The sequence below is a fragment of the Eleutherodactylus coqui genome, chromosome 9 (assembly GCF_035609145.1).
Source record: "Eleutherodactylus coqui strain aEleCoq1 chromosome 9, aEleCoq1.hap1, whole genome shotgun sequence".
Taxonomy (NCBI): domain Eukaryota; kingdom Metazoa; phylum Chordata; class Amphibia; order Anura; family Eleutherodactylidae; genus Eleutherodactylus; species Eleutherodactylus coqui.
Window position 1 is genome coordinate 78462394 of NC_089845.1, and position 20356 is coordinate 78482749.

The 20356-nt window shown below is 42.9% G+C and overlaps 1 protein-coding gene across 1 annotated transcript; it reads left to right on the top strand.

Annotated features, from left to right (window-relative positions):
- The first annotated feature begins 3029 nt into the window (after positions 1–3029).
- Positions 3030–19377, top strand: ZBTB14 (zinc finger and BTB domain containing 14). The gene is made up of 3 exons (XM_066579601.1): positions 3030–3244; positions 13758–13815; positions 15034–19377. The coding sequence occupies exons 2-3, from the start codon at positions 13813–13815 to the stop codon at positions 16390–16392; spliced, it is 1362 nt and encodes a 453-aa protein (XP_066435698.1). The 5' UTR covers positions 3030–3244; positions 13758–13812; the 3' UTR covers positions 16393–19377.
- The last annotated feature ends 979 nt before the right edge of the window (positions 19378–20356 follow it).

A 20356-nucleotide genomic window follows, 5' to 3' on the forward strand; every position in this document is an offset into this window, starting at 1 on the left:
ATCTCATCGCTATGCGGGAAAACATCGCTCATGTGTATGAACCCATTCCAATCAATGAGATTCAAATTTGTGCAAGATTTTCTCGGCTGTGTGAAACCTGCCCGAAGAACGCACCACCTCTCGAGGCAACCTATTCCACTCATTGATCACCCTCAGGGCTCCCACAAACTTGTGTTTTTTTTCACATGAATGTCAATGGGACTTTTTAATGTTAAATACGCATTGCACAAAAATTGCAAAGCACAAACTTGCGATGCGTTTTTAACATTAGAAAGTCCTATTGACATTAGCATTAAAAAAATGCAAGTGTGTGGGAGCCCTGTCAGAAATTTTTTTCTAATATCTAATCTGCCTCCTCTCTTTCAGTTTCATCCTATTGCTTCTAGTCTTTCCTTGTGCAAATGAGAATAGGGCTGATCCCTCTGCACTGTGACAGCCCTTCGGATATTTGTAGACCGCTATTAAGTCTCCTCTCAGCCTTCTTTATTGCAAGCTACACATTCCAAGATCCTTTAACTGTTCCTCATAGGACATGATTTGCAGACCGCTCACCATCCTATATATATCCTCAGTATAGAATTCAGACTAACAAGCCTGTAGTTTCCTGGATACACCTTCTTCCCTTTTTTTTGAGAGAGGGACATTTACCCTTCTACAATCTTCTGGGGCTTCTCCTGTACTATGGATAGAATGTTTGTGTATATTGAAGAAAGCTAGGGAGGGATCACAGATGTGCACGTAGCAAGCTCTACAGACACAAGTCATGGCTGGAATGTCTTCATGAAGATCTGGCCAAATGATTTAGTTGTATTGCAATTACTTATTCAGTCTCGCACAGAACCGATGCAGAACTGTAATGCTGGTTTTCGTACAGTCTTTTTTTATTGCAGTAACAGAAAATGGGGTCCATTTGTCACAGTTTGGTAAGATGAAGCCGTTCGGCCGCAGGGATTCCCCTTTCCTGTTCCCTAAGGAAGCAGGAAAGTGGAACCAACATAGATGTGAAACCACATTTAGTGGTAATGACTGTGGTCATGGTGTGAGAATTTTATTTGGGCCTTGCAAAATAGTAACATCGATCTTTCCATAGCAGGTTTTAATAACAGTACAGGGGTAACATGGTAATAGCCGCACCTGCTTTTACATGGCCGTGAAACTTGCACAAGATTTGCACGTTGTGAGACACAAATATGAACCCCATTCGTTTGGAGTCATATACACGAACAATGTTTTCGCAGCCTGGTCTATCTACGTGTTCCTCGGAAGGCATTTCCTGTTGATTTCAATGGGACCTTTAATACACAGCATGGCTCTCGCATGCTGTGGGATATGCATGCGAGTGCAATGCAAGTTTTGCCATTGAAATCAATGGGAAAACCTTCTGATCCCCTCTTGCACAAGAGGATTGGAATTCCACAGATGCAACGCATTTTTGCCTGAAAACCGCCTCGCATCTGTGGGTAAATCACACGTTCAGGAGCGCGATATTGGGCCAAGTTCCACAGGCTGATATCAAGTCCACCCATGTGTAGGTAGCCTAAAAACGAGACAAATCCGCTCTAAACAGAAATTCACTTTAGAGACTGGAGCATTCTCATACCCACTTAGGGCTCATGCCCACAGGCGATTTTTCACTGTGGCCCCATAATACGCAGTGAATAGAGTCAATGGGCTTTCACTGATCCATGCACATAAGCGTGTAACTACACGTGAGAAGTAGCAGCATGCTCTATTTCTCGGCATATCACGCAGGATGAGAATCATCCTCTAGTGTAGGCAGTGTATGCAGCGCTGTCCATACACAATACATTGCATATGGGCAGAGATTCATACACAACCCCACTATGAAAGAGAACAGGGAATTTTTAAAAAGATACGAGTCCCACTACACATGACTGCGTGCGGGAGATACGCGGCATACGCTATATGGTCCCTGCCAGCAGAAAAACACGGGTAGATCGCTGCAGGGACACTTGTGTTTTACCAAAACGCCTGAGGCCGGGAGCCCCGGAGCCCTTGCAGTGCTTTTTTTTTAAACACCCGAGGCCAGGAGCCCTGAGGCCCTTGCAGTGTTTTACCGAAATGCTCGAAGCCGCGAGCCTTGAGGCCCTTGCAGTGTTTTACCAAATCAGCCAAGGCCAGGAGCCCTGAGGCCTTTGCAGTGTTTTACCGAAACGCCCGAGGGCCTAATAGTGTTTTACTGAAATGCTCAAAGCCGCGAGCCTTGGGGTCCTTCCAGTGTTCGACCGAATCAGCCAAGGCCAGGAGCCCTGAGGCCCTTGCAGTGTTTTACCGAAACGCCCGAGGGCCTAATAGTGTTTTGCCGAAATGCCTGAAGCCGCGAGCCTTGAGTGTTTTACCGAGACGCCCGAGGCCAGGACCCCTTGGGCCCCGCTCACACGTGCGTTCAGATAAATGCCGCTCGAAACCGCTGCATTTTACTGTGACTTTGAGCTGCATTGTTTGACGCCTCGCACTGTTTTTTCCATGATCCCCATCAGTGACGAGGTGCGTTCAACAAAAGCAGAAATATAAAAACAGGTGGAAATCAGATTAGAATCGCAGCGTTGGAGCGCAGGCCTGCGGAGCCCCAAAATCAGCGGGGGGTTATACCGCAATCAGTGTTAATAAAGCGTCCAGTGTGAGAGCATTGTACATGCTGCCCTGTCAGATCTACCAGCAGCTCGGGGAAGCAGATCTTTTATCAAGCGCCTCCATTTTAGTGTCTTGTTCTCCTTCACTGAACTTGTGAAAAGCGTCAGCCAAGACACTTCACAGTCATCGACTACACTGCTGCCTCCTCTACTACCGCAGGAGGGCGCCAACACCCGCCGGCCTCCAGCCCCTCAGTCACCTCATGAGGTGAAGCACTGAGCGGCTCGCGCTGACGTGACTTCCCGCGGGAGCCCGCGCTCGGCGTTCCCGCTTTTTCCGAGCACCTCACGGCCGGCGCCCCGCCCCCTTGCGCTGCCGTGTGCGCTCGCCTCTGGTATCGCCTCATGTAAATGTGACTTAAGGCTTGTTGTCCACGAGCACACGGCGCTCCCCGCCATTCCCTATACACACACACCGCCCCGGGCCTGAGTGGCGCCCCCGCCCCGGTACTGGGCCGTCCTGTGCCTGCGCGGCGCGCCGCGCCCTCTTCTCACGGCGCATGCACAGGAGGCTGACAAAGACGTGCACAGCTCACGTACCCTGCCCGCTGTAGTCCCCCGTCATAGAGCGGCTCGCGGCCGACCACAAGGTAAGCGCTCCCACCCGCGCAGTGGAGGCGGGCGCGGATTGATCCGCCGACCCGAAAACCAGATGGCTGTGCGCGCTCCCGCCGCATCGCCGCTCGTTAAATGCGCCTGTCGTTCCGAGCTCGGGAGAATACAGAAACATCTTGCGTTAACGTCAGGATGAGGAGATAACGGCGGGGCTACGGGAGCGGGCTGAGCCGGAGAAGCTGTTGTGGGCATGCGCTGCTGCCATGGCGGCCGCCCGCCCGTGTGTGGGGATGTGCGGGTGCTTGTTCCGTCGGTAGGGGCGCGCAGCCGTGCTGGAGAAGCACCCGCAGTGCGAGGACGCCTCACGTTACGGCCTCGCGCCGCAGTGGTGGAAGGAGACGTCCCGCAGCCGCATCACCTCTGCAGCTGTGCACGGAGCGGGGAGCTGTGTGTGCGCCTCCGCCGGGGGCTCGGGCACACGTGTAGTCAGGATGTGCGCACGAGTCCACAGTGTGAGAAACACAAAACACTCCTGAGCTTCCATTACAACCTGTGTGAAGGGATGCGGGCGGCGGTATCCATGGTGACCGCCTCACCTAAGGCTGCAGGGGTGTGGAGGTGGTGAGAGCGGGCGGGAACCGGAAGGGGGAGCTAACTTTTCAAACCATTGGAGTATCTGCCATAACTAGCAAAAGTGCAATTTACTTTTATTTACCTAAAATGATGGTTTTGTGCTCAAAAATCCCCCTACAATTCTGGCCGCTAGGCTTTGCCCACCTAAGGCCTCCTGCACCCGGCATGCAGGACCCGATGCTGTGCCCAGCGGGTAACCCTGCGCACCTGTCCTGCTTCTTCCTTATCCGTATGCGGGAGCGCCGGCCGGCACACATGCGCAGTGCAGATAATGCCGCGTCGTTGCTAGGCCATGACTCGCGTCCTGCGACCTTTCTGCAATGATGATTCCGGAAGGGCCGCGGGACGGACGGCTTTCGTTGACTTCAATGGAAACTGCACAAAAATGGAGCATGCTGCAATTTTTCTACCCGCGAGAGGACATTGCAGTTGATTTCCGCTCGTATGCAGGAAGCAGCGGTTCCCCATAGGAGGCTATGGGCAGCATTTGCTGCGAAATTCGGGAGCAGCCGCCGGTCCCAGATTCCACAAATCAAATCCTCACGTGTGCAGGAGCCCCGAGGGATCAGTCAGTGGAGTATTTGTTACTGCGTATAACACGCACAATATGCGGTAACAAACTTTATTTACAACTAGCTTACCCGTCGCGCGTTGCTGCGAAGACAGACATACATTCATTCGTTTTTATATATCTAGATAACAACCAATCACAGCGCAGCTTTTTTAGGTTACCTCAGTGGTATAATATATAACAACCAATCACAGCGCAGCTTTCATGTTACCTCAGCTTTATAATATATAACACCCAATCACAGCGCAGCTTATATGTTACCTCAGCAGTATAAAATATAACAACCAATCACAGTGCAGCTTTCATGTTACGTCAGCAGTAAGAGATATAACAACCAATCACAGCCCAACTTTTATTCTGCCTCAGCAATATAAAAAATAGCAACGAATCACAGCGCAGCTTTTATTTTACCTCAGCATTCTCAATATGCAGCAATTGTCTTGTGAAACGTTCGGCGGATGCATCATTTTCTGGTTGAACACTCATCCCGTTGCTCGTAATGCCTTTTGCTTTCGTGCTTGAGATGGAAATCAAACGATCTTTGTCTGGGGGGCATAACTGTCGACGACGCTCGCACGCGCGCCACCTATCGTAGGATAGTTGTACTATGCCAGTAATCTTCCCAGGAATGTACTCAACAACTTCCCATTAACTTTTCCTATTTATGACATAATCAATGCTCGTGCCAAATTTCGAGTTTCTATTACATTGGGAAGCGAGAGAATTCGATTCCGTACGTAAAATTTGGACGCTAATTCTCTTGCGCATAGAATTGAATAATCGAGTTGGGACCCATTAGCTTTTCCTATTTATGACATATTCAATGCTCGTGCCAAATTTCACGTTTCTATTACATTGGGAAGCGAGAGAATTCGATTCCGTACGTAAAATTTGGACGCTAATTCTTTGGCGCATAGAATTGAATAATCGAGTTGGGACCGATTAGCGTTTCCTATTTATGACATAATCATGGCCCCTGCCAAATTTCACGTTTCTATGACATTGGGAAGCGAGAATATTAGATTCTGTACGTAAAATTTGGACGCTAATTCTTTGGCGCTTACAATTGAATAATCGAGTTGGGACCCATTAACTTTTCCTATTTATGACATAATCAATGCTCGTGGCAAATTTCATGTTTCTAGGACATCGGGAAGTGAGAGAATTAGTGGCAGTCATGGAAATCGACCGATCTACGGGGGGGGGGGGGGGGCGTAACTGTCGACGACGCATGCACGCGCGCCATTTATCGTAGGATAGTTGTACTATGCCTATAATCTTCCGAGGAGTGTACTCAACAACTTCCCAAAGTTTCATGGCGATCGGATGAATGGTGTAGTAGCGCATAAAGGACTAACACACACACACACACACACTCAATTTTATATATATAGATGGTGCCTCGCACACAAAAAGGATTGCAGCATGCGCTATCTTGGCGTGTACTAGGGCTTAAACAGACAAGCACATGTGCAAATATGCTTATTGCTACGGATCGTATCTGCGTGTGAACAAGTCCAAATTCTTTTTTTTTTTTTTTTAAACACCGAAGTAAAAAAGGAAGAAAAAAAATCAGGAAGAGGTCCTGTTCTATCTCTTTTCTTGCACATAGAAAAAGTGCGAGAAAGCTAGAACTCATGGGCGACTTGATTTGCGGATCTCCCACGCAGATTCCACAAATCAAATTTGCCCATGGACATCAGGCCTTTACACGGGACGCCTATCGCCTGAATAGTTGCTCAGAAGGGCAAATTGTAATGATAGTTGCTCAGCGTACGCACTGCCGCCGACAAGGTGACGAGCGAGTAAGTTGCAAGTTTTCGCTTGAGTTTACCGGTTGATCACAAGTCGTCGGGTGTTCTGGCGCAGTCATTCATAGTTGGACGACTTTCAAACGAATTTGCATTGAGTTTTCTTTTGTGAACGATATTTCGGCAAACAATTATTCATCTCGTCGCTCTGTATAAGCAAATAAACGACTATTCATATGCTTCAATGACTTTTCTAAGTGACCTATCTGAATAATAGTGTAAAGGTGCCTTAAAGGGGTTGTCTGAGTCTTTGTTTTGTGTTGAGACCACGCTTCCAATGTAGTTACACAACTCACTGGCATATACTCGGCTCTCCCCGCTGTGTGCCGAGCGGCTGCTCTAGGTCTCCCTTCTGACGTCATGTTTATAAGCTGCACCAGTAAACAACGGGAGTGGAGGACGGAGCAGTGGTGCGGGACACGGGGGAGAAGCGAGTATATGCTGGTTAGTTGTGTTACTGCATGTGGAACACAGTTTTAAAATAAATCGGACAACCCCTTTAAAGGAAATCTGTCCCCTACCTTTAGCCCTATAAGCTAAGCTTATGGACTAAAAGGTGATGCGCTGAGTCTGGGGATGTGTTAGGCCGCCTGCACGTGGGTAAATTTGCTTTGCAGGATGTATCGTCGTTTGATTTTTATGCCTGCGTAAACTGAACAATAAGCAAATGAATAATCATTCAGTCGCTGGCAGTGTTTACACACTGAACAATTATTAATGAGTTTTGCACAATCCAGCGACTAACTGAATAATAATTGTTTCGTGTAAAGGCGCCTTAAAGAAATTGCCTACTTCAAAAGGTATCCATGTGGCTTAAAAGGCTAGAAACATTGAAAATTGATGTCAAGAAAATGCCACATGGTCCATCTAGTTAGTCTGCCCTTAATGTTTTGGTCTTAGGATAGATCTATGCGTCTCCCAGGCTTAAATTCATTTGTTGATTTTGCAATTACATCTAAAGTTTTGCCCCAAGCATCTACTACTCTTTCAGAAGAATATTTCTTTACGTTGCTTCTGACTTTTTCCGCCAACTGATCTCAGATTGTGCCCCTTGTTCTAGTATTTAACTTCCTAATAAAAAAAAACACTTGCCTCCTGAACCTTATTTAGACCTTTTAACATATATGCATACTAGCTGATATAACCATCTTCGCCCGAGTTAATTTGGTACAGCTGTTTACCTGTTTGCGCTGAAAATTTTCATGAAGTCGTGGTTACTTCAGAGAAACCGAGAAATAAAATTATGTATACACATAGAAGAGCATTAGATTCTACTCAGACTGCATGTACCGATGTCCCTCTGCAGAATGTGCCACCCCTCCTATTCTCACTTTTTACCCTTAAAGCTAACACCCCTTTTATTCAAATTTAACCCCAGACTGGAGGTTGCAGCCCTTTCTTAGCCTTAAAGGCATGCTCCATCCCTGCAGTCCATTGCTTCTTCCTTATCAACTTTACAGCCTTTCAGTATATACACACAGAGGTCAGTTAGATTGTTGTGCCAAATTTCACGCTTGTAGGATACCAGGAAGTTACATGACATAGGGATGCACTTACTTTTGCACTTAGCATTGAATAATCGAGTTGTGACCCCATTACTTTTCCTATTTAGGACCTAAAGAATGGTCGTGCCAAATTTTCATGTTTGTTCGACATCGGGAAGTTAGAGAATTAGTGACGAATATAAGTGAGTGTGTGAGTGAGTGAGTCAGTTTTTTGTTCTTGAGACCTTCCACCATTCTTTTAGCCCATCTTTGGACTCGTTCTATTTTATAAATGTGTTTCTGTAGATGCGGTCTCCAGAACTGGACATGGTATCCCACATGTGGTCTCACAGAAACTCGGTACAGTAGAACAGCTATTTCCCCCGGATTCCTTATACTTATGCACACTCGATTCTGCTGTGTGTTACATAGTTATAGTGGAGAAAGCTGCCACCAGAAAGCACTGGCGCTGCTTATCTCAAGGATGACAAAAGGATTGGGCTTTGAAATTCAGCATCCTCCTTTCTGTAATAATCTGTGAGGAGAAAGCCGCGAGGCCCCCAGCAGCAGGCGGTTGATACTGCTGACTGTTGTCTAATGTGTACAGGGGGCCTTAACCCCTTGAGTGGCAGGTTTCCTACCACCCTGTCGTGCCCACCAGGGCAGGTTTTTTAAAATGGTCTAATCATTGAATTTCAACTAGTTTTGCAGTTGCGTCTCAAGAGCCATAACTTTTTCATTTTTCCATTGACATGGCCATATAAGGGCTTGTTTTTTGCGGGACAAGTTGTGATTTTTTAAACAGGGGGGAGGAAAAAAAGAAATGGGGAAAAAAGAAAAAAAAGGGGCCATGTCATTAAGGGGTTAAATAATGTATTAACTTCCTTCTCTGGGTCAGTACGATGCATGGATACCACATGTGTGATTGTATTTTTGATTTTTTACAAAGTAAAGGGAGTCAAGTATTTTTTTAAATTTTTTAAATAATTTTTTTACTTTTTTTTTTTTTAATTTAAAAAAAAATTTTTTTTTTTGTCCCTTTAGGGGACTTCCACAGGGACCCATCAGGACCCCTGATCACATTCCGGGGGTCCGATGGTGACAGCCCTTTACATGCTGCAGTGACAGCCCTTTACATGCTGCAGTCACATAGACTGCAGCATGTAAGGGGTTAACACAGCAGAGATCGGAGGTTTTCTCTGATCTCTGCTGTAAGAGCTGGTACCTAGCTGTCCTCTGACAGCTAACAACCAGCTCTCCCTGCCACAGAGACCATCGGCTTGCTTCTGACAAGCCGATGGTCTCTATGGCAACTTGTAAACAAAGCAGGACATTGCCGACATGTCGGCAATATCTTCTGCTGGTTTTTCAAAGCCCTTGCACTGCTCTGTGTGGGTCTGTGCAGGCAGAGCACACTGTCACAGCTTGTGGCATTGTGCTCTGCAGCTCCCATGATGATACATAGCCCGGAAATCTTCCGGGCTATGTTGCTATGAGCAGTGGAGCTCGTCCCAGGAAATCTTCCGGGCGTGCCACTCAAGGGGTTAAAGGTACCATTGTGTTAGGTCCCAATGTAGCATGATTAGTGTCCCACAGCTGTTACCAGCAAATCAGTTTGGCTGTAAACCTGCCATAGACCTTTAATATCGCCTAAATAGCTGTTCTCACTGACACCACCATAGACATGCATGCTTAGTTTGATTAACCCCTTAGTGACCAGTCCATTGCCTTTTTACATCCTGGCCTGCTGGGCTTAATTCCCAGAGGACATAAAAACATGCTTCCTCCTGGGAATGACAGCCCTGCAGGCTCAGGACATGACAGCTCCATGGTGCCGATTGCCGGAGGTAGCCGACAGCATGGAGCTGTCATCCCGGGCCGCGGGACCTCACCCCCGGTCATGAGATCGCCGGTATCCAACAGATACCGACGATCACGTTAAAGAAAAGTTTTAAAAAGTTAAGATTTCAGCTGCCCTTACGGATCGGATCTGTAAGGGGAGCTGAGAATACTCACCCCCCGTCCCTCGGGGTAATTGGCGGGGTAATTTAAAATCTCCCCGCAACTAGCTACTAAATGTAGCCAAGAGCCTGGAGATTTCATGGGGTGCCACAGTACGTGTTTCCCAGTCACGTGATCGCCGTTATCCAATGGATAACGGCGATCACATAAAAGTTTAAAAAAAAAAAGCTCAATTTTCACCTCCCGTCAGGGATCCAATCCGTGAGGGAAGGTAAAATTACTTAACCAAGGCCACCAGTGAAGTCCCCTTACGAGATCCTTATCCGCGGACCTCTCCGCAGTTTTGGCGCATTTGCCCGTCGCCAAAATGGCGGACGCAAGCACAGAAGCTGGGGAGGGCAAGAGGGAATTTAAAATCTTGCTCCTGGCTACTAAAGGTAGCCAAGAGCCTGGAGATGTCACGGGGGACTGCGGTGAGCGGTCTTCGGGCACGTGATCGCCATTATCCAATGGATAATGGCGAATCACTTAAAAGTTAAAAAACAGTTAAAGTTTGACGCTCCGTTCAGTTTGGGCCCCGTTGTGCATCCAGATAGAAGATTAGGGCCGCAATGCGTATGTTTCTGAATACGGGACAAATGGGGGTATCCATTTTGGTGTGAAAGTCTTTATTCCTATGTGTGCTGTACAAAAAAAAAGCTATTTCTAAAATTACATAATTGCCAAAAAAACAAAAATCGTAATTTTTTCCTATTGCTTTGCTTCAATTCATTCAAAAAACGGTGGGGTCAAAATACGCAGTACACCCCTAGATGAATGCGTTAAGGGGTATAGTTTTTAAAATGGGGTTATTTGTGGGGATTCTCTATTGTGTTGGCCACTTAAGGGGTCTACCAGTGGGCAAAGGGGCCTAATTCACCCTCAAGCAAAATGTCTGTTCTGAAAACCACCCGCTGCTCCTTTCGGTTAGGGCCCCTTTGTGCATACAGACAGTAGATTAGGGCCACAGTGGGTATGTTTCTGAACACTGGACAAACAGGGGTATCCATTTTTGGGTGAAAGTCTTCATTCATATGTCTGCTGTCCAAAAAAAAATGTTTTTAAAATGACATAATTGATTAAAAAAAACCAAAAATCGTAATTTTCTTCTGCTTTGCTTTGATTCATTCAAAAACTGTAGGGTCAAAATACACAGTACACCCCTAGATGAATGTAAGAGGTCTAGTTTCCAAAATGAGGTCATTTGTGAGGGTCCTCCGCGTTTTGGCCGCTCAAGGGGTCTACAATTGGGCAATGGGGCCTTAAACGCCTTCAAGAAAAATGTCTGATCTGAAAGCCACCGGCTGCTCCTTTCGGCTTGGGCCCAGTTGTGCATACGGACAGAAGATTAGGGCCACAATGGGTATATTTCTGAACACAAGACAAAGGGGGGTATCCATTTTGTGGTGTAAATCCTCATTTTCATGTGCACTAAAGAAAAAAAATCCTGTGTTTAAAATGACGTATTTGCAAAAATATGAAATTTAATTTTTTCTCGTCTAAATTGCATTAATTCTCAAAAGAAACTGTGGGGTCAAAATACTCCTGACCCCCCTCAGTGAATACATTTGGGGGATGTAGTTTTTAAAATGCAGTCATTTGCGGGGGTATCTATCATTCTGACACCTATGAGCCTTTGCAATCTTGGCTTGGTGCAGGAAAACAAAGTGTTCCTCAAAATGTTGATAATTATAGATGAGCAAGTATACTCGCTAAAGGGAATTGCTCGAGCGAGCATTGCCTTTAGCGAGTATCTCCCCCGTTCAAGACTGCAGGTTCGGGTGCCGGCAGCGGGCGCGGAGCTGCGGGGCAGAACGGAGGGGAGACCTCTCTCTCCCCCCCCGCTCCCTCCTGCTGACAGCCGCTACTCAATCGCTCTCCCGCGCCGGCACCCGAACCTGCAGTCTCGAGCGGGGGAGATACTCGCCAAAGGCAATGCTCGCTCGAGCAATTGCCTTTAGCGAATATACTCGCTCATCTCTATTGATAATCAATGTTAAATTTGTACTTCTCCTAAATGGTTATTTTTTTTTTAAAAAGTATTTCTAATGTGCGTCTAGAATAAAGTAAACAGATGAAAATATATATCTTATCAAAAATTTCTGTATTATATTTGCACACATTTGAGATATTGCAGTTGGAAATGTGAAAAAAGACCATTTTTTTTCAAAATTTTTCCAATTTTTGGCGCTTTTAATAAATATACACAAATTCTATCGGTCTATTTTTTCCGCCTAAATGAAGTACAACATGTGGTAAAAAACAATGTCAGAATCAGTTGAATATGCAAAACCTTTACGGTGTTTTTCCATGTAAAAGTGACACATGTCAGATTTCCAAAATTTGGCCTGGTCATTAAGGCACAAACAGGCTTGGTCACTAAGAGGTTAAAGTCCTTTGCATCTATCAGCCGACTATCCACTGTGATTGGATGCTGTGGGCATCAGCATTTTCTTGTAGACAGTCATACGTTTTCTCAATAGTTTTCTGGGTTTATTCACAGGGTGAGGTCAAATTACTTTTTTTTTTTTTTTTTTGCTGGTAATTTTACAATGTCTCGGAAAAATGCTGCATGCCATTAACCGTTTTGTGTTCTTAACTCATCAATCACAGTTTGTCATCATCTGATTGCTTGTAGTTTCCTACCAGCAGGGGGCATCGCACAAGCGTATAATGTACTCTGCAGTGGCTGTTTTGTGGTGCTGTAAAGTGTGTGACAACAAAACATCTCATTTGGAGGTTATCGTGGAAAACTTGTTACTCTTACGGCCCCTGTGCTAACTCCTATGGGACGGATTGTAATTACTAAGGGGGCATTCGTGCATGGACTTTTAATTGGTCCATGCACACCAGCATTTAGACACTGCGTATCGATACACGAGAGAAAAAAATCGCAGCATGCTCTATTTCTCTGTATACCATGCAGTCTGAGCCCCATACATTGGTATAGACAGCGTATGATACGCTGTCCATATGCAATACATCTGTTTCAGAGTGGAGAATTTAAAAAAATGTCCTTTCTGTACTAGAAACTGGCTCTCCATGTACTGACTTCCTAGTGAGCCTGTATTTTTATCTTGTGTTAAACCCAACAGCTAATGTGAGGAGGTACTGCTGCTAGAGAGGGATGGAGCAGCAACGTGAACCAATGAGGAGGCAAGGTGTCTCCCACACTCCCGGTAGACACTGCAGATCAGTGTTTCCCAAACTCCAGCCATCAGACCCTCACCACCCCCATTACCACCAATCATTCAGATTTTCAAGATTTCCATAGTATTGCACAGGTCACGTATTTATTGTCAGTGCCTCAGACTACAGATGAGCGAGCATACTCGTTAAGGTGATTTACTCGAGAGAGCATCGCCTTTTTCGAGTAACTGCTGGCTTGTCCCTGAAGATTTGCGGCCTGTTGCGGAGGGACGAGTCAGCAGTTTAGGGACGAGTCAGCAGTTACTCAAAAAAGGCGATGCTCTCTCGAGTAATTCGCCTTAACGAGTATGCGCACTCATCTCTACCTCAGACAGGTGTTCTCAATCTCCTATGGGTGCAGACTCGCATATCATTTTTGAACTTCCGACTGGACAGTCTGTGATGGTCTTCGAGTTACCTATTACTGCCAAAATCTTTTTTTTTTTTCTTCTGGCCATGGCATTGACCGCTCCTACACCCTATCATTTGTTCAGGCCTACTTGCATGGGATGTGGAATATTAGTGGATTTGAAAAGAAGTTAGGTGGGGAACCTGCCTCTAAATCTTTATGAAATCCTTAATGTGTGACAGACATATCTATAGAAGTACTTTGCCACACAGCTGAGGGCTTAGTTCCAATTGTAAGAACCAGATGGCCGAATACTGATTCGCAAAGTCATGGTAAAACGGCATGTACATAAAATTTAGATTTGAAATCTGCATAATTCTTCATTTGCTCATTGATTAAGATTTATTATTGTTAACCCATAAAACACCCACTAGTAGCCAGTTTTATATTTATACTCTATCATAGTTATATGAAACAGCACTAACTATAGCTTCTCTTCATTTCATATAGGTTAATTTATACTTTGAATTGCCAGCCTCCAGGAAGGACATCCTCTTCTTTGTTCATGGTATGAGCTACGGTTGAAAAGTAACGGAATTGTAACAGAAGTTTTGAGCATTTGTAGAATTGCCTGGCAGATTATTTAAGAAAGAAATGCACTTGTTCAGTCAAAAAAAATGAATAAATATTAGCATCCAGTATTGCATGAACATTAAAACGACCTATAAAGAAATATATGTCCAAATCCAAGAAAATATGAACTACAACCAATATCGCCAATTGCAACAGAATAAAAGCATCCTTATTTCTAAGTCATGAAATTCACATTTCAGCAATATTTGTGATACTAAAATCGCACTTCCAGAACTGAGCCTCAAATTATACATTATTGCATAAAATATAACCAACTATATTATAAAAATGGTTCACTCCAGTCCAGAGGTTCAGTCACAGATCTGGAAGAAAGAGTTCCGGGCAGCCGGGTGGAAAGTGAACGGACCCCATTATAGTCAATAGACGCAAATCTGTGCTGTTCGGTTCCACCCTAAGTTGGAGCCATTCAGCTGCGAGGAATCCCTTTTCCTGCTTCCCGAGTGGATGAGGGAGTGCTGGATCTGTCACATGATGGGCTCTTATGGTGCTTAATAGAACTTTTTGACTAATATTGGAGTCCCGTCAGTTTCCAGCATGGTATGTGTCCTCTTACATGAAAAATTAGTGCTGCTTGTTGCCATATTTTTTTGGCAAATGACGGAATCTGTGATGGAGGCTCAATGGAGCCTCAAACATACATGTGAATTTGACTTAAAGTGACGTCATATAAATATTTAGGTTTCTTAACAAGGGTACATGCTGTTTCTATACAGCTGTATGTCATGCAGTTGCATATGTCCACCATACAGTGGTTTGCGTAGCATGCTCTTTTATTAAAAAGCAAAGTTCAACGTACTACTGCCTGGGTCAAGTATGACAAAAGGACAATCTTGACATACCTCTGATCCATAGAAGTCTGAACATATTTGGAATATACACTAGGAACATTTTTCAATGTCAAACCTGTGATGTGAACATGACTTTTCCATCTCCCGTCATTTGCCATCAGGAGAGAGTTGAAACTCCTATACACATTAGATGGTCGTCTGCTTCATCTAATGTGTATGACCACCATTTAGTTGTGAACACGGAGTTGCTTTTTTAGCTTAGGTTATGAAAAGCTGGTTATTACATAAAATGGCTACATATAGAAAAGTATGTATGTTAACTATTTGTCATGTTTCTTTTTTAGGATTTTTTTATAAGCATGTCTGAATCACTGAAGTATAATGATGATGATCATAAGACTCTATTTTTAAAGACTCTCAATGAGCAAAGACTAGAAGGTGAATTCTGTGATATTGCCATTGTTGTTGAAGACGTGAAGTTCAGGGCACACAGGTGTGTCCTTGCAGCTTGCAGTACATACTTTAAGAAACTTTTCAAGAAACTTGAAGTTGATAGTTCATCTGTCATAGAAATTGATTTTCTGCGGTCTGACATATTTGAAGAAGTTCTCAACTATATGTATACATCAAAAATTGCTGTCAAGAAGGAAGATGTAAATTTGATGATGTCTTCAGGTCAGATACTTGGTATAAGGTTTTTGGATAAGCTATGCTCTCAGAAGCGTGATGTTTCTGCCACCGATCAGAATCCTTCATCTCCAAAGACTAAATATGCTTATGAGACCAGCCTGAAAATAAGTCGTCAAGTTGGAGAGCCCAGTGACAATCAAGATGATGATGTAGAAGAAATTGGAGATCATGATGATAGTCCTTCAGATGACACTGTTGAGGGGGCTCCTCCAGTCCATGAGGAGGAGAAGTTGCCTGCATCTACACTGCGAGTTCAGGAAGCAATCCTTAAAGAACTAGGTAGTGAAGAAGTGCGAAAAGTTAATTGCTACGGTCAGGAAGTTGAAGCAATGGAGACAACCGAACCTAAAGAGTTGGTATCACAAACGCCACAAGCTCTGACGTTTAATGAGGGCATTAGTGAAGTAAAAGATGAACCAACACCGGCATGGACAACTGCAACAGGAGATATGAAATTTGAGTATTTGCTTTACGGTCACAGGGAACAATTTGCATGTCAAGCATGTGGTAAAACATTTACTGATGAAGCCCGTTTACGAAAGCATGAGAAATTGCACACAGCCGATAGACCATTTGTGTGTGAAATGTGTGCCAAAGCATTCACGACCCAGGCTCACCTAAAAGAGCATCTGAAAATTCATACTGGTTTCAAGCCCTACAGCTGTGAAGTATGTGCCAAATCTTTTATCCGAGCACCGGATCTTAAAAAGCATGAAAGGGTGCACAGTAATGAGAGGCCGTTTGCATGCCACCATTGCGATAAAGCCTTTAAACATAAATCTCATCTTAAAGATCATGAAAGAAGGCACCGCGGAGAAAAACCATTTATTTGTGCTTCATGTACAAAAGCTTTTGCCAAGGCCTCAGATCTGAAGCGCCATGAAAATAATATGCACAGTGAACAACGCAAGCAAGTGACAACCAGTGCCATACAGAGTGAGACGGAGCAATTACAGGCGGCAGCAATGGCTGCTGAAGCAGAACAGCAACTGGAAACCATAGCTTGTAGTTAAAAATCAAATCAAGTTTGTTATCTTTTCTTGCTGTGTCTACATTACACTGTTTGGGTACAGATGTGTCTGTTGTCTATTTAAGCAAAAATGTTACACATTACAGCTAAGTATCTTTTATAATCTATACATATTTTAATATAGGTGTATAGACTGAAGTATCTTCATCTCATTCATCTTGGAATTTCTAAAGAGAAAAATATGTAGCAAATTAAAATTCTCTACCTTTCTAAGGCCAAATGCAGATAGCCGGGCCAGATTACGACTGCGAGATTCTCGCAGCGGGATGTGACCTGTGCCCCTGCAGCGGCCCATGGCCTACCTGTCTGGCGTCTTCGCTTTGCTCTGCGGATGTGCCAGCTGGTGCATGTGCAGTGCAGAGCCGGCGAGTCAGCAATGGCACGGCTTGCGAGGCCCGCCCTGAAATAGGAAATGCTGCGATTTTGTTATCGCACAAGTTTTCCACAATCAAAATTGCAGCTGTCTGCATAGGATTGCATAAACCAATGCAATCCTATGGCAGCGTGCAACTGCGGAAATTCCGCACAGAATCTCCACACGTGTGCATTCGACCTAAATCTGAAATTTATTTTTATTAAAACAAACAAAAAAAAAACAGAAATGAAATCTGTCATACACAAACAGTGTAATGCTTATATAGTTTATTGGTTTATGTTCTATCCATTTAATTATGACTTTGAATGCTAGTACCGATCTAGTGAGGCTTACTGTGTAAATGAGAACCATAGTATTAGAATTTTATAATTAGCTTTGTAAATTTACAGATTGGCACTACGTATAGAAAAAAATTGTTTAAACGATAAGAAAAATGAGACCTAATTAAAAAGAAGAAAAATAAAGGCATGCAAATCCTGTTTAGTAACTAGGGTCAGTTTCTAAGTAGGTTATGGCAGAACCCTTTACATTGCTGGTGAGATGGTAGCAGTTTTATGTGCTTTGTATTTTATTTGTTGTATGGTAACTTTTAAGGTACATAAGTAGATTTCCATGGAGTTTTACAATACAGTTCAAATAATAGGTAGAAATATTGGATGATCACTCTGAACGTTTATTATGCTGTTTGTGTACAGGATATGTCCTAAAATCAGTCATATTGGGATGCAGCATGCATATCATAACTACAGTATAATAGCATGTTGGATATTGTCAGTATTGCTCAATTTACAAAGGGATTTTCCCCAAGACAGATATTATTGAATCTTGATTGGATATGCCATAAATTCTGGATTCATGGGAGTCCCAACAATGGGGGCCTTTTTTTTTCTATCCAAAGAACTAGGTTTCCCGGCTCTGTCCTCACCATTTAAGCCCAATGACATACAGAAGCGGTTGAGTACAATGTATGGCATAAATATATGTAATTGGAAAACTTTAATGGTTTCTATACACCAGAATACCAGATTCTATTCTAATGGCTGGTTTCAGGAAATTTTCTCTGATCTACAATGTTTCTACAAAGCTGTGGAAGAAGTATAATTATGCTAGGTTTATGCCCATATTTTTGGATTTCAAATCGGTTAAATCTTAATTGATAACCGATTTGATAAAAATTTGTCTCATCTGCTGTAAAATATATCTGTTATAAGCCGCAATATGACAGATTCTGTGTGTGAAAAGGCAAACGCTGACCTATTGTCCATATATTGATATTGGGCTAATTGGTAGTCAAAAATCATGTTTATAAATGGATAAAACTTTTTAGACCACCTTAAAGCAGTGACTTGCAAAAAGAGCTCTGAGAATCGGATGAATATTGTCAGAGCAGTGCGCTAAACAATGAATTGTAAATTTTGTTTTCAGCGGTAGTTTCCAATTACTCTGCTGGCATTCATATTTATGCATGCTTGCTCAACCAATTGAAGAACAATGATAAACAATTAATTTGTAATAGTAATTGACCTGTTTAAACACACTTTTTTAAATCTATGAAATGTATCCAATCAGTATATATTACTTTTTGTATAGAGCATACTGTATGCTTAAACCCTCTACTTTCTATGTTTTTTCTTTGCTATCTGATCAAGTACAAGTAATTCCAAAAACAGTCGTGGTGAGCCTCTTTTTAATCTAGCTATGAATTACTTTATATTTACATGATACTGGTACATAGATGCAAATCCAAATTAAGTGAAACCCAATGTAAAAGTTTAAGTACAAATATTTCCTTGTATTTTTATGTAGCTGGGAGATTTTAATGTATTTTTTTCAAGAGAATGCCCTCTTTATTTTATTTATATAATGCTAGTCAATAGTTAAACTATAGAACTGTCATATTGTGTGCAAAGTTCTTTTTATGCAATATTTGACCAAGCTGGGATTTAATGACATTTAGTTTACGCTGCTGATGTCTAGTTGTCATATACTAGTGGATCAAGACTGGTAGTGCTGGGGATTGTATACACTTACAATTTTTATAGACTTTACATGTATGGGGAGTAAATCTTAAGAAAGGCCGAACACAATAAAATGCTGACATACAATTTCGCTGCTATCATGTTAGTTTTTAATTGATTAGGGTCTCATCCGTCTTCCAAAAACAAGTGCCAGAATATGAGTGTTTTTGGACTGCCGGATTAAAGAAAATTTTACTTTGTAGTTTGCCTATCAAGAATTGTCATATCTAATAAAGAATGTTTCCAATCAGTGGTTACATGAAGCATTGTATCTCAGCTGCCAATACAGACCATTTAAGTGAAATGAATACATGTCGTATTCTGTGTTTTTGTTTATTTTTTTTTTTTGGGGGGGGGGGGTTCAATGGAAGTAAATTGGAAAAAATAATCATATCTGCTATGAAATGCTCAGTCTGTTCATAAACTTTCATCATTGCATTGTATACAAGCTAACGTCTCACATCTAATTAGGAATGCTTTTGCAGAATTCCGTAGCATTTATTCTGTGGCTTCCTTTTTATATAGATGCTCTAAGTTTCTTGTATGTTTTCAAATAAAACTAAATCATTTGCAATGTATTGTGTTGTCTACTCATTTAATAACATGTATGGTTCACATAATCTCTAGAAGAAAATTGTCTTTAGCTATGCATCACTATTTTTCTTTAACATGAATATATGAATGCTTATTTTCCTTATTTATACACACACGATATATGCTACCTACACACAGGCGTTTTCACAGCGAGGTAAGGTGTTTTTCAGGCAAAAACTCCTCCCATAACTTCAGTAAAGTAGCGATTCCCCAGCGCAGTTTTCAGCCGCGTCAGTGGATTGGCAAGTGTTTACCATCATCTTGATGGGGAAACCTTGCATTGCACTCATGTGCACCTCGCATGCGGTGTGATGTGTTTTATTGTGCCATTGAAAACAATGAGTTGTGCATTCCAAGGAACACGAAAACATAGGACATGACTCCCTTCAAAAGAATGGGGTTCGTATTCACACAAGACTTGTGCATCTCACGATGCACAAATCTTGTGAGTTTTTCGGCCATGTGAAACCGGTCTTGCTATAATTCATTTTAAGTATAGTTTTATATTGCACTCCTTAAACCCTCCTCCATACTCCATACAGAATAAATTTGCCGACTTCACAATATATTTCTGTAACAAATACAAGACCAGTACACAATACATACAGTCATAAACATGTATTCCTGAAGTGACCTCAGCGCAGAATTGTTTTAATCTCTTCAGCATTCTTGACTAGGAAACTACATACAGCTAGTGCCGAGGGCAATAGAAAATACTTTAGTTTGTAATGTTAGCCAAAAAAAGTCAACATGCAAAATGAATTTCACTAGATATTTGTGCTGAGGCTCCTAAACACTAAGAATGGGAAGTCATACAATTATTTGAAGTTTAGGAACGCTTTGTAGATACTTTTCACAGTCATTTCAAGCCAAGCACCTCTAGCTTCTTCCTTCTCTGTGTATTAGAGTAGTTGACTTCTGGTGGCTCTGGTGATTTGATCATCAATCGATGTGGGAAA